Below are 13,000 nucleotides of genomic sequence, written 5' to 3'. Positions count from 1 at the left end.
CTGTTTTTTGCTAAGCGTTGTCTGTCACCATGAACGCCTCTGTTGCTAATTAGCTATCCTAACTGCTTAGTAAAAAATAAATAATTAATATTAGTGTATATGCACGTTAAAGAAACGCAGTACTTCAAGACCTACTACTCAGTACTAGGACCTCTAAAACCCCTGGCAAAATACAGCGTTTAATAATGGCAAGACAATTTATAACGGTACAAATCTAATGTGATATTGGAAAACTAAAATTCGCCTTATAGTTCTACACTACTTCAACGCAATAACTTAATGTATACCTTTGTGTTTTTCTCCTTTGATTACCTGCAAACACAAGGCTCAGAGAGTCAGAGCTCTGTGAATTACCCTATTGATCGTTTCGATCCCATTTACTTGGTTTCTGTTAATATGTCCATATGTGATGGTGCACGTTGTGTTCTGATATTACACTCTGCGTGACTTTCTGTTTGCTTCTGACTTTTGAGTTTACAGAATCTATTTGCATGCTTTTCAGCCAGTGAGGCAGGAGGAGAGGACGCCTTGGTGGGGAATGTGAATAAGCTGGTGATGAGCCCACCAGGCTGCTCAGGTGCTCCACGCAAAGGACACCTAGTTTTTGATGCGTGTTTTGAGAGTGGTGAGTATTCATCTCCACTAATATCCTACACATGAAGTAGCTGTTATTGAGCTAGTTTTATACGTGCTGATGTGTTGTTGGCTGGCACAAAGATTTGTGCATTAACCAGCTCATCAGGTGTGCAAACACGAACACCAAAGCTAATAGAAATCTCATTTATGCTTAGAGAATTTGAGCTGATAGCTGAAAACATAGGCGTTGGTTTCTTCTTTTCATGCCCATTTCCTTTATTAACACAACGAGGAGATTGTTTAAATGAACAGATATGTTTGTTCCCAGCAGTTTGTGTTATTCTGTGTTGTAATTTGTGATTTTTGTTATCTTACAATGATTTGAATTGATTTAACTCTTTCAGTATTTTCTTAATTCTGGATGAGCTGCTCTTTTTATGACCTTTAGAGTCACGAAAGTTAAATGAATTTGTTGTGAGGAAGACTTTCCTCAGTAAAGTCCATAAATAATCAGAATGAGGGAGTGTGTCCCGGTCAGTTTCCTGCTGTAGTGTTGTCTTGATCCTGTTAAATGATGTTGATGTGTGCTATTGTTTCTGAGGTTCACAGCATTGTTGCATGTGCCTTGTTTCATTATCATTCATGAGTTCATTTATACGAAGGACAGCAGGTTTGTCCTACAAAAGGCTGAACGTCTGACATGCCAACACTCTATTTCACACTGGTGTAAGTGTGCAGTGTATCCGTGTCGTAATTTTAGCTTTTTTTTACCCGGTCGTTTTCTCAGATGACATGGCGAGAGGAGTTCAGGCATTGATTAATGTCCGCTGAGCTCCCTCTCAGATCAGCTAACATACCCGCTTCTCTGGCTCCGGATGTATCTCCTGCATGATTTATGGAATTGATATTAATCTCTTTCCAGTAAATGCAGTACTAAAGTTAGAAAGTGGGATGAATTGATATTTTCCAGCCAGAGTCAAATTCATGCCTTCTTGTTCTTCGATTTAATGTTTTATTGATCATTTGAGTATCGCTTGATTCATTTATAAGTAGTTGATGATAAAATTTGACATGTATTTCTTTAAATCCTTAATTTCTAAAAATGTTTGAATAAAACCAAACACATTCAGTTTACTGCAGAATAAGAGACTTCCAGTATAGTTAAGCTTGTTTTTATTTCTAGTCAAATTATTTTGAGGACCTTTTAAACAAAACATGAGAAAAGAATAATCTGAGCTTAAAGCTGGCACTCACATTTTCGTGCCATATGTTCCCATAATAGTAATGGTATTTTCTACTTTCAATTGTATTAATAAAGCATGAAAAGTAAGTGAGATAGAGTAAATCAGCATGAAAACACAGGTCAGTGAGCTCTTTGAGTGTGTTATCAGTTGAACAATTAATTCAACTTATGCAAAAAGTTTTATTAAATACATTTTCAGAAGCTACAGTGAAGAAATAGGATTTCTATATAATATGAGACCCAGGTTTCCATTGCATGATTTGCTGTCCTTATAAGGCAGAAGCCTTATTACTATTGTCTGAAATAAGACACATCAACCAACCATGAGGACACCAGTTCATACGTGTTCAGGTGACTTTTATTTCTCTTTGTTTTGTATTTCAGGCTGATCAAAATTGTGACACTCTTTGCACGACAGGTGTCAACAGGAGTCTCGGGGTCTTTATTCTACATCCTAAAACTGAAGACTTGTTCGTGCTGAAAGATCCTGAGTGTGTGGCTATTGGGGGTGTTTTACCCTCTCTAAAATGGCGATTTGGTTGACTGCGAAAAGACGAATAGGCACGTTTTCTTTACTTGATGGAATGTAGGGCTGGGAACAATGAAAATCACAGTAAGGAGAGGAAGATTTGTTAATCTGTATACATTAAGCCTGGGCCTGGTGTTGTGTTTTGTGTCAAGTGGCACAGATTCATGAAGGATAAGAGAAGCCTAATTGTTTTTTTCCCCCTCAAATCCAAATGACATTCTTATCTTGCCGTGTCACATTTGATTCGTCACACGCTCCCGCCGTTGACATTTACCGCTGAGTCCTGACTTCTTTCCTCGGTGCAGCCACACAATGTCGCTGACTACAGAAGCATCCGTCAGTACAGAAGGGTGGCCCTGACAGTATGTGCCTATTGTTTTACTGCGCCTCTGGACCCTGCCCCAGATGTAATTAAGCAGCCATTGATTAGCCAGACTGCTGACAATGACCGGTATGGTCAAAAAAAAGATTCCCCAGGGGTGACAAGTCTTCAATGGGGTCCATTGATAAGCAGGACTCTGAGACTCATCTGACTTTACGATCGGTAAACTCGATACGGTCCAGAACGTGTGACAAACAGGACAGATTTGCACGTTCTGATATTTCTGTCAGATCAGTGTGAGCTGATTCCTTTTAGATATTTCTGTCTTTCTAAGCTCCTAATCCCCCCTCCTTTTTCCTCAGGTGTAGATCCTCCGTTCCTGTTTAACATCAGATTCCCTGGCTTGTATGACATCATCTGGCAGTATTTAATAGAGTGACTTTGGCCAACGCTGCACTGCATCTTACAAACTATAAATACGATAATCAGAGAATGTAGGGCAGCGCCCATGCTTGGGCGCTATGACAACAATTTCTCTAAATTAAGGAACTCCACCTCTGACATTAGAGAATTTATTAAATCTCTCAAGCACTTCATGGATTTGCTCTCAGATTTTAAATCACCCCTCAGTAATTGCAATTGATGAAGAAATATTTCCTCCATTTCAGATCTAAAAAGAAAAAAAAAACACAAGCAAAAAACTGCCAAGAAACAAGTAATGAGGATAAATGTGGAGGAAACACTTTCACTGTTCACTGAAGATCAAGGTTCTGTTGCTTTTTTCTCTCTTATTTCCCTTTTGTCTCCCCTGCAACATTGATGGGAGTGTTTAATCCGCCTGGCCTTGCCTTTTTCCCTACAAATGGTGCTGCTGCAGTGGCGCAGGGCCTGTAAAAATGACTGATAGGAATCATAGTCAAAGCAACATTTACACAGCAGAGAAAGACAGATGGGAAGACAGAGAACAAGGAGGAGGGACCGCGCTACGGAAGTGCTGAAGAAAAGAATAATGCGGAGGGGGTAGCGGGGACGTAGTCAAGCTTGTCAGAGGATATTTATATACTCCAGAGTGGCCCATGAATCAGGATAGTTGAGTTTCCATTGATTAAAGAAGGGGGGGAAACATTTTCACAATCAAGCCAGATGCTCAGAGCGAGTCTCACAGAGAGGCTGCTGTTTCCCCACCCTGCCTCCCTCTGGCCCCACACAGCCCCATGCGAGGAGGGGGGGGGGGGGGGGGGGTGTTTCAGTATTCACACGTTAGGAAGGTTCAGCTCTGACAGGATCCTCCCCAGTACGCTGTGGGGTCGCCCCGTGTTGCTCTGGAGCCTCTTCCAGCTCTAACACGGCCTCTCCAAAGCACTCCTGACTTGTGAGGTAGGGAGATGCTCTCTCCTTCTCTCCTCCTCTCCTTCTCTCCATCTCTTCCTCTCCTCTCCTCTCCTCTCCTCTCCTCTCCTCTCCTCTCCTCTCCTCTCCTTCTCTCCTCCCCTCCTCTCCTCTCCTCTCCTCTCCTCTCCTCTCCTCTCCTCTCCTCTCCTCTCCTCTCCTCTCCTCTCCTCTCCTCTCCTCTCCTCTCCTCTCCTCTCCTCCTCTCCTGCTCTCCTCCTCTCCTCTCCGTCTCTCTTACTTGTCCTTGGCAGCTGAGCAGCTTCACAGCTCAAATCACTAAATGGCCTCTCCACTTTCCCTTTTTGCAGCTTCCTCTACTTTGTTTTTTAAGTCTGGAGATAAATTTGGGTTGTCTAGGGACAGCCGGCAAGGCAATTGCATTTGATTTATTATATTTATCAGACATTTGTAGACAAAACAGATTACTCTTTATTGTTATTATTGTTTTTAATATCTTTGGCTTTCTTAAGGCCCAATTTGTCAGTTCTATTTTACTCTTCGTGTCCTGTCATGAAATATGAATTTAAAGGTGTTATATTAGGTTGATCTCAGGTGTTGCCAAGCACAGAATGTATGCCGTTGAATACAGTAGAGGCAGGTGCCCGCAGTGATACAGCGTTATCGCACCGCTCTGCACTCTCCGTCAGAGTCTTACGGTTCATTGTTGGATTTTTTTTTTCTAACTTTTTCTTCTGGTTATTTCTCACTGCTTAATGAGTTTTCAGCTGCTGCCGGCAGCTGCTTTTCATAGACGCGCCAAAAAAACTCATCTCGTGCTTATTCTTCAACACCAGACAACAGATAAAATTAGCAGCTTAGTCAGCAGTTGCCGCAGCGCAGAAAGAATTTAAAGATGGTGAATATTAGACTTCCCATCCCACACACAAGCACGGCTTTTTCTTTACAGCGATGGAATTCAGAGGAACGGCACGCTTCACTTTCAGGATAGCCTGAATCTGGTCACAATCACCACAGACTAAACGATTAGCCCTCATGGCATTTCTTTGTCCACATGGGAGGTGGTATCAGCTCAGGCGCAGAAATGGGTGGTTGACATTCTCCCGTGTTTCACACGTCTAATCACTGTAAATACACAGGCTCGGTTGCTGGGGTGGGAGAAGCCTCCCATGCCAGGAGGTACTACAGTAACTCTCAGTACTTTCACGTCAAATGTTGATGCTCTGATAGGTGAGTAAACCCCTGGGAGACCCGGTGAGCACCCATCTTCTCAAAATGTCATCAAATGTTAGCAACAGCAGGCTGTTTTCTCAAATCTGGAGGAATACAAGGGTTTGATTATTATGTTATTATTGCGTTCACAGTGTGGCTGTGAGATTTCGAAGGTTTAGGGGAGCAATACATACATATATTAAAATTCAAAATTTAAGGCAAAAATGTTTAATTCAATTGATAGTTTCTACCTTTTTACAGCAAAGAAGTTGTGCACTCTCTTTGTAACATGACAAAAGTAAAGCCAATGTATGCATATATACTCTCCACGGAATATGGCTGCAGCTCTTTTTTTGGGTCGCACAAATGTGCTCATGCACGAGGCTCCAGCGATTCATCCGGTAATTCATTTCCAAGCAATTCCTGATGCCATAAACACAGCTTCAGAAAGACGTCTCATTTTTCATCCAGAGCAAACCGCGCAGGTCGGGAGGACGGCGAGAATTTGTAATGCTTTACTAGTTGATGTGTTTCGAGCTGCCTGTGTTTATTCTGCTGATTTATTTCGAAAACCTCTCAGCCAGATGAGCTTCATCGATGTGGCAGGGTTTGTTTGATAACACAGATCCACGTAGAGAAAATACTCACACAGTGAAGAGTGGAATACTGACAGGAACAAAATTGTGATAAAATACATTTTGGTCTGAATCCAGGCAGGTATCTGGTAGGTCCGCGGCTCAGAGTAAACAGTATTGAAATTCACTCCTTGCGGCAAATGTTGTTATCAGGATTTTCTTGCCTGGACATTTCAAACAGCTCATGTCAAACAGTAAATATGCTGGAATCTTAGGAGGACTGAAACAACATCTCTCTTTATACTCTTTAGAGACTCTCTCTTGTTCTTTCCCCATCTCTCTCTCTCTCTCTCTCTCCACACACACACACACACACACACACACACACACACACACACACACACAAACACACCCAAGTATTAGCAAATTTATTTCTACCTGCACGTATTTCAGCCATCATTTCTGCATCAGGAACTTGGCATCTTCTGCTGTTTCATCCCAGAAGTGCCTCGTGCTCCTTTTCTGTGATGAATAATGCCTGGACCAAATTAACTAATTATGTCTGGTAATCTCTTAATTGATGTTATGCTCAGCCTTGAATGGCGGGCAGTATACCAGGTTGTCCTTTTTTCCTTATTTTATTTCAGACAGTCTGGCTTTGCAGTGGCAGGAACAGCACTCAGCTCGTTCTCCTGATTGTAAATCTGTTGCAGAAGAAGTGATTCCATTAGTCTCAGAAAAATACCCCTGATTCACTCCTTTGTTTCGTCCAGCTCCCTTCTCCCCTCTGTTGCCTTGCCTCCTTTGCCTACGATAGGACCTGATGTGGTGCAACACGTTTTGAGACAAATATGTTAGGGTCCATAGAGAATGCTCAATGCTTTTGACATTTGTATAAAAGTGCAAAAACTATAAACAAAACTGTAGTAGTTTTACAGGCTAGCTGCAAATATTCATTCAAATGCTAACGTGGTATTATATTCTAATGCACGAGATGAGCGCCCATCAGCAAGTTCAAGTTATATTTGGAAGAACTGTGGAGCCCTTGAACATTTGGACCCCAAAACTTGGGTGGAACACAATGCTGAGGTTTGTTTAATCCGAATTAGAGCAGAATCAGCACCTTGGAGAGCTCCACAGCACACCGACAGCTTCAGCTCAGATTTACATGAGGAACTATTCAGACAATACTTATACATGTTCATTAACTAGACTGTCCACTTAAAACCCCCATGCTTTTGGTTTGTTCTCCCTCTGGAGAGAACAGACGCGCATCAGAACTGATTGCCTTACATTTCATGTCAAAAGCCTGATAAAATGGTACAGTGCATTTAGGAAATGATGTTTAGTGTTTCCAGATAGACAAACATTCACTGGAAATCTTCGTCCTGGGAGAATCCACTTCCATTTTCTGTGGCTCCCGGACTTTCAATGACCTGACTTTTCTCCTTTGATTTTTCTTTTTCTTGCTGACCTGATCAGTTATTGGCCAGTGATTTCTTGCCTCCCCTGTTTCTCTTCTTTTCTTGCATCGACTCCGCGGTGTTCCTGAACTTATTACAGAGCAATCAGCCCCAGGCGTTGAAGGGTGCACCCAAAGGGAGCAATAACTGTAAATAAACACTACTGCAGGCTTTCCGATAACATGTTACCAAGATGATAACAGCCCTTCTTAGCAGGCCTGTTGACCTCCTTCTCGCCTCAGGCTTGCCAAGGACTCCTCGGGTCCCTCTGCCTTTATATCGGCAGACTCTCCTCCACAACTGGAGCTGCTGAAAAGTTTACTGGGTAGAAGAGGGGAAAAACAATCAGACAGTAGACTAAAGAAACAGAAAATAAGCAGGAAAAGTCATTGAAGAAGACCTGAAATGATCAGCAAATGGATGACCTGGCTGCTTTTTTCCATCCGATCTATAGATCTTTATAGGATTCAAGATAATTACCTCATTAAAATGGTACAGGAAAACAAATCAGGCTCCAATCAGTGTTTATTAATGGGCCAGCCACACTCTGGACACAGCAAAGTGCCAGTGCAGGTGCATGTGAATGACAGGCAGGTGGTATAGAGATGTGACAACTGAGGGAGATTTGAATGGAAGTGCCTAAAGTCTGATTAAATAAATGCTGCCGCCAAAGTCCATTTTGGAAATAGATGAGAGATTGTAATATCCCAAAGGTTCACAAGCCAACTCTAATGCAAAGAGTCTGTCAACCGTATGTCCAGAGCTGTGGGGCTGAGGCACTGTCTGGATGAGATTGATAATACAATTAGACCATTCCCAGTATGAATGCATCACTATGACCCATTACTACACCAACCACTTCTGATGAAGCAACATTCTAGCTCCAGGGCCTTTTGGACAGACGGAAAAAAAAATACAATTATGAAGGTCTGGCTAGAAAATGTGTTCTCTTTACAAGGCGCAGGCAGGCCTGTACATCATCAGATATGTGTGGGCTGCCTGCATATCTTACTGTTATATTGCATCAAGGAGCTCACTGGAGCAGAGATGGACTCAACATATGAATTTTCCCTTATTGTACTCTTTTATTGCATAATTTTATACTGTGCCGCAACAGCCTGTGTACACAGTGTTCACAAATAGACTCTATATTCAAAGTATAGGTCTGACAAAATCATTTGGCATCATAGATTGAATACTCTGTATTTACTGAACATATGATTGTTTGGGCTGGTTGGTGGTACCTGTTTTTAGAAAAGGTTCTAGCATCACTGCTATACTGCTATACATGTAAGGTGTGTGGTTGTTTCAGGCTGGCGAGTGCACTGAGTAGTTCACTCAAGCCAGCTCCCCATGAGTGTGTAGGAAATAGAGTGTGTTTTCAGAGATAGCTTTTGTCTTCTAAAACAGAGAATATCATTATTTATCATCCACAGGTCAAGGTGATCACTTATTTATTCAAGAAAGCTTCACTGTCACTAAGACTGCGTGACTAGGTTGAATTTATTCCAGATGTGAGTAGAACTGATTAATTATAATTGATCTATAACCTTACAGCTTGCTTTGCCTGCACATTTATTTCACAATTACAGAAAACCACCTTTTTTCTTTTTATTAAGCCTGTTTAAAGAAAGAGATGAAAAGACATAAGGCAGGTCGGCGGACCTGTTAGTCACTTTGACTGTGTAAACTTGGAAGAGGTGACCTCTTTAATCCTGCCTGCAGATGCAGCGATAAGGCATGAGGGAGCAGGCAGACTTTAAGAAGTCATGAAGCAGGGAATTGATGTTGCCTCAGTGACAACTTGCCTTTAGATGAGAGTTCGTGAGAAACAGTGAAAGGCAGGCAGAGGAAAAAACAGACTTTTAGCTGCAGGTCTAAAATGAAGCCCTTTCACGATGGCTGCTGTTGCTTCTGGTGGGAATCGATTCTATCTTTATCAGTCCCCCCCTCCTATGTGTCCAGGAATCCTCCTGCCGCAGAGCAGCCAGGAGAAAAACTGATGTGTTTTCCAATAATGAAATGAAACACAACCAAAAATAAGTTTAAAAAGGTGACTGTCTGGTTGCCCCACAGCATTTTAATCTCTGCTCTTCTATTTAAACACTTTGGCCCAGTCTAACCGACATGGAATGCATTATAAAGGGGGGAGTTGGTCAGGCTCAGTCCATTTCTCCTCTTTTCCTGGTGTAACATTTTAAACACAATATCCAGGCATCATTTGGACAATTCAGGCACCAACAAGCAGTTTTCCAGCATTTGTGGTAATAATAATTTCAGTCTTATGCCCTGAATCATGTAACAAGTGTCTTATAGACAATTTGTGCAACTTGTTGATGAAATAATATCACATTCCAGACACGAATGGTCTCCGCGCCTGATAAGTAGAACCACTAGAAGTGCATACTTTATTTCATTTTGAAACAACCGCCTATTACCAATTTAATGGCTGACTGTTTGAGCGGGTTCCACCTCAGGCCCGAGGCCCGAGCTGCTGAACGATGATCCATCTGCATGGCAGGAAACATCCATCCGATGGATAGCTACAGGCTGCGAGGCAGGCCCATTGTGTGGGCTGAGCACTGTGACTGCTTCCTCTTGTACCACCATAATGGGATTACATTAGGCAAGTTCTTTTGCTCTCTCCAGCACACACACAGTCTGCAAGTGTGATTGTCTGACCCCTTGGCCACCTTATTTTGGCACCTTTTACTTGCCGTAATGCACAGAGCAAAAAAAGGACCATGCCTCTTCTGTGCTGGGCTTTTTTCCCCCTCATTTTGTGTTTGCCACACACACAAAAAAGAAAGGTAAAGTAGGACAGGAAGAGATTTTTGTTCTGGATTTTCCTGAACAAAATTCTGCCACATGTAGAATTGTGTTCAGAAGCAGCGATTTGTGTTGTCGGGCTGCATCAACAAGGCTAAGCTGGTCTTTGAAAACCAATTTGTTAATGTCTAAACTCTGCTCCAGTTTTCCCTCCGGGCCCAGATTGATATTCAGCAGAACATGCTAAAACACCATCGACGAAGAATGTGGAGAACAATGACACTCAAGAGGATTCATGCAAGAGATCTCAAGCATGAAAAGTTGCCTCTCTCTTCCTCATCTCTCCTCCGTCTCTGGTTCATTAGATTCATTTGAACCTCCATGTCTGTCCACACAGAACTAAAAATGATAAATATGTGATCTGCTGTGCATCACCTTTCAGCTTTGAACACACCCTATATTATTTTATCCACATCATTTTTATTATTAATATTCGAAGGAATAAGGAAAAACCCTAGATCCACTCTAGTTAATTACACAATGATATAGGATATCTGAAAGGGGCATGCTATCAGAGCACAAAGGCATTTGAATCTGGAGGTAGACACCATAAAATTAAAACTGGGATCAATGACATGTCATATCCCTGCTGCTCCACAGGCTGAACACATAATTCCACCATTGAAGCTATTTCACACATCAGACCTTCAATGTCAGGCTCAATAACCCAGCCGTCCATGGCTTTGCTGCATATTCAACACCGTTCCCACGCAGAATTGTGCTAGCCTGGTCTTTATCTTGCATGTGTGTGGCCATTTATACTCTAAACCCCACTCACTTTTATTATATAAAGGAATTTACAACAACAGAATGTACGAAAGATTGACCTGCTGCCCTGAGTGCCCAGTGGGGGCGTACGGATGGAGCAGACCCGTCAGCTGGATTGACATTCAAAAACAAATAAAATCATTTATAAATTAATTCATAAGCCAACATGAAGCCAATGAAGTGACGCTAAAAGCGGAGAAATATGCTCTTGCTCTGGGCGCGGACTAAAAGACAGATAGTGAGATGTTGGGAGAGACAGTCTGGCTAAGACCAACCTAGTGGGCACTGCAGAAATCAAGCTGCGATGTCATCAAAGCGTGAGTTCAAATAAAGTGATAAAGAGAAATAAATGAGCTAAACTTGGCCAGGCGTCTCAGGTGCAGGAAACTGGACTTCACCAGTGAGCCAACCTGAGCTTCAGGCTCTGCATTATTGTCCAGGGTCACTCCCAGTTTTGTTTGTGTTCAGCCTCCAAATCGGGATGAACACTGGCAGCATCACTCGGCCCAAACAGTGTGACCTCTGTCTCTTGATCATGAAATTGTAAAAAAAAAAGAGGGTGGATTCAAACAATAGACTATGGGATGACCTCCGACTGTTTTTCACTGTGGTAACTTTGGAATGGTCAGAATTTGCTGAGGAAGAGATGGAACTTTTCATCCAACCTTCAGTAAATAAAGGATGAGAAGCCTCTCTGATGCAGTCCAATCTGTTCAATCCAAATATCCTGATGCATTCGGTTGTTGCCAGTGTATTCATTTTCACAATGCTGACATGATTGACAGTAACAGTTGTAACATTGGGAACGACCCTTTAATTCCCATCCTCTTCTTTACAGTGCAAGAATTTACATTTTGTCCACATCTACTGTTAACAGTTAACACAGGTTGCTGCGGGTGGTTTCCTCCTACAGACTTCTGAACAAAGTGAAAAAAAAAAGATTGTCTGTTTCAAGTAGGTCTTTACATGTGCCTCATAAAATAGAAGCAGTAAAATGCAGTGAAGGTTTTTGACCTGCAGTCTGTCGTGTGACTTTTTTAATCTTTATTTGCAGTGCTTTTTTCTCCGACTGATTGTAGTGAACTTCTGTGAGTAGTCACAAATCAGAGACGTGTTTTATGGTAATGCTCTTCAAGGCTTTGCTCATCTAAAATCTTATAATAAGTACAAGAGAGGGGAAAAATCCTCACAGAGTCAGTTGTGTTTTCATCTTTCAATAGCATAATTAAGCCTCTGATTGGTAGGGTGACCTTTGGAAGGCATTTTCAGCTGGGTCTAATAGGCTGTATTTGACAGTGTCAGCTCCGCGAATAGCTGTGATGTTGCCATGAAAGATGATCGATTCTCTGACACATCCGTCTGGAACAGTTGTTGCCACGCTGTCCATCTCTTTGGCAGCGCATGCTAGCTGCAGCTGGCGACATTTACACAACCTTCCACACTTCCTTCTCTTGCTTTTCCTCGGTGCTGAGCTTCAGCTGTCATTAAACATGATCCCTTATTTAGTTGATGTGCTCCACACACTTATCAAACTGTCTAATTAATGTTTTTAGTGTAGTCGTGCACTGAGTTATTGTGCTGATAATGTTACCTGGTCCCTAGAATTGATGTGTCCTAATCAGAGTATTTTAAAAGTGTAATTAATAATTAATAATTTAGACTGCTGAAAGATCAGGGTGTGAAGTGTTGCATGATATTTTCTGACATTTAGGAAAGCAGGGGTGTACACATAACTGTACAACTTACATTTACACATAACTGTTATTATATTTGCATATTCTACACTACTCCTTTCATAAGGCCCCTCTTTTCCTTTTTCTTTTTTAAACCTGCATTCTTACAGTCTATTATTTATATTATATATTATATATATCTTACATTATATTATACTAATTCATCTGCACTGAAGCAGCAGCAGTTTAGATGAAAGACAAATACGTATATGTGTGTCAGCATAGCTCAGTTAGCTTATCAGAGAAAATCTCCTCCCAGGCCCCCTCTTGGAACGATATGGGTTACCATTAGCTGGCTGGGAAGCTCCTGGAGACTGACTCTGTGTGTGTGTGTGTGTGTGTGTGTGTGTGTGTGTGGGTGTGGGTGTGGGTGTGGGTGTGTGTCCATCCTGTGGTCCTT

The 13,000-nt window shown here is 41.9% G+C and overlaps 1 protein-coding gene across 1 annotated transcript in view; it reads left to right on the top strand.

The window, feature by feature from the left end:
- The window catches only part of agbl4 (AGBL carboxypeptidase 4), a 180,953-nt gene that overhangs the window by 792 nt on the left and 167,161 nt on the right, over positions 1 to 13,000 (top strand). The window contains exon 2 of the mRNA XM_029828419.1: positions 503 to 625. Coding sequence (XP_029684279.1) covers positions 503 to 625 — 123 coding nt within the window. The remainder of the gene's footprint in view (positions 1 to 502; positions 626 to 13,000) is intronic.

Source organism: Takifugu rubripes, chromosome 20 (assembly GCF_901000725.2).
Source record: "Takifugu rubripes chromosome 20, fTakRub1.2, whole genome shotgun sequence".
Classification (NCBI taxonomy): domain Eukaryota; kingdom Metazoa; phylum Chordata; class Actinopteri; order Tetraodontiformes; family Tetraodontidae; genus Takifugu; species Takifugu rubripes.
The sequence above is the reverse complement of the archived record's forward strand: the minus strand, read 5'-3'. Positions and strand labels throughout refer to the sequence as shown.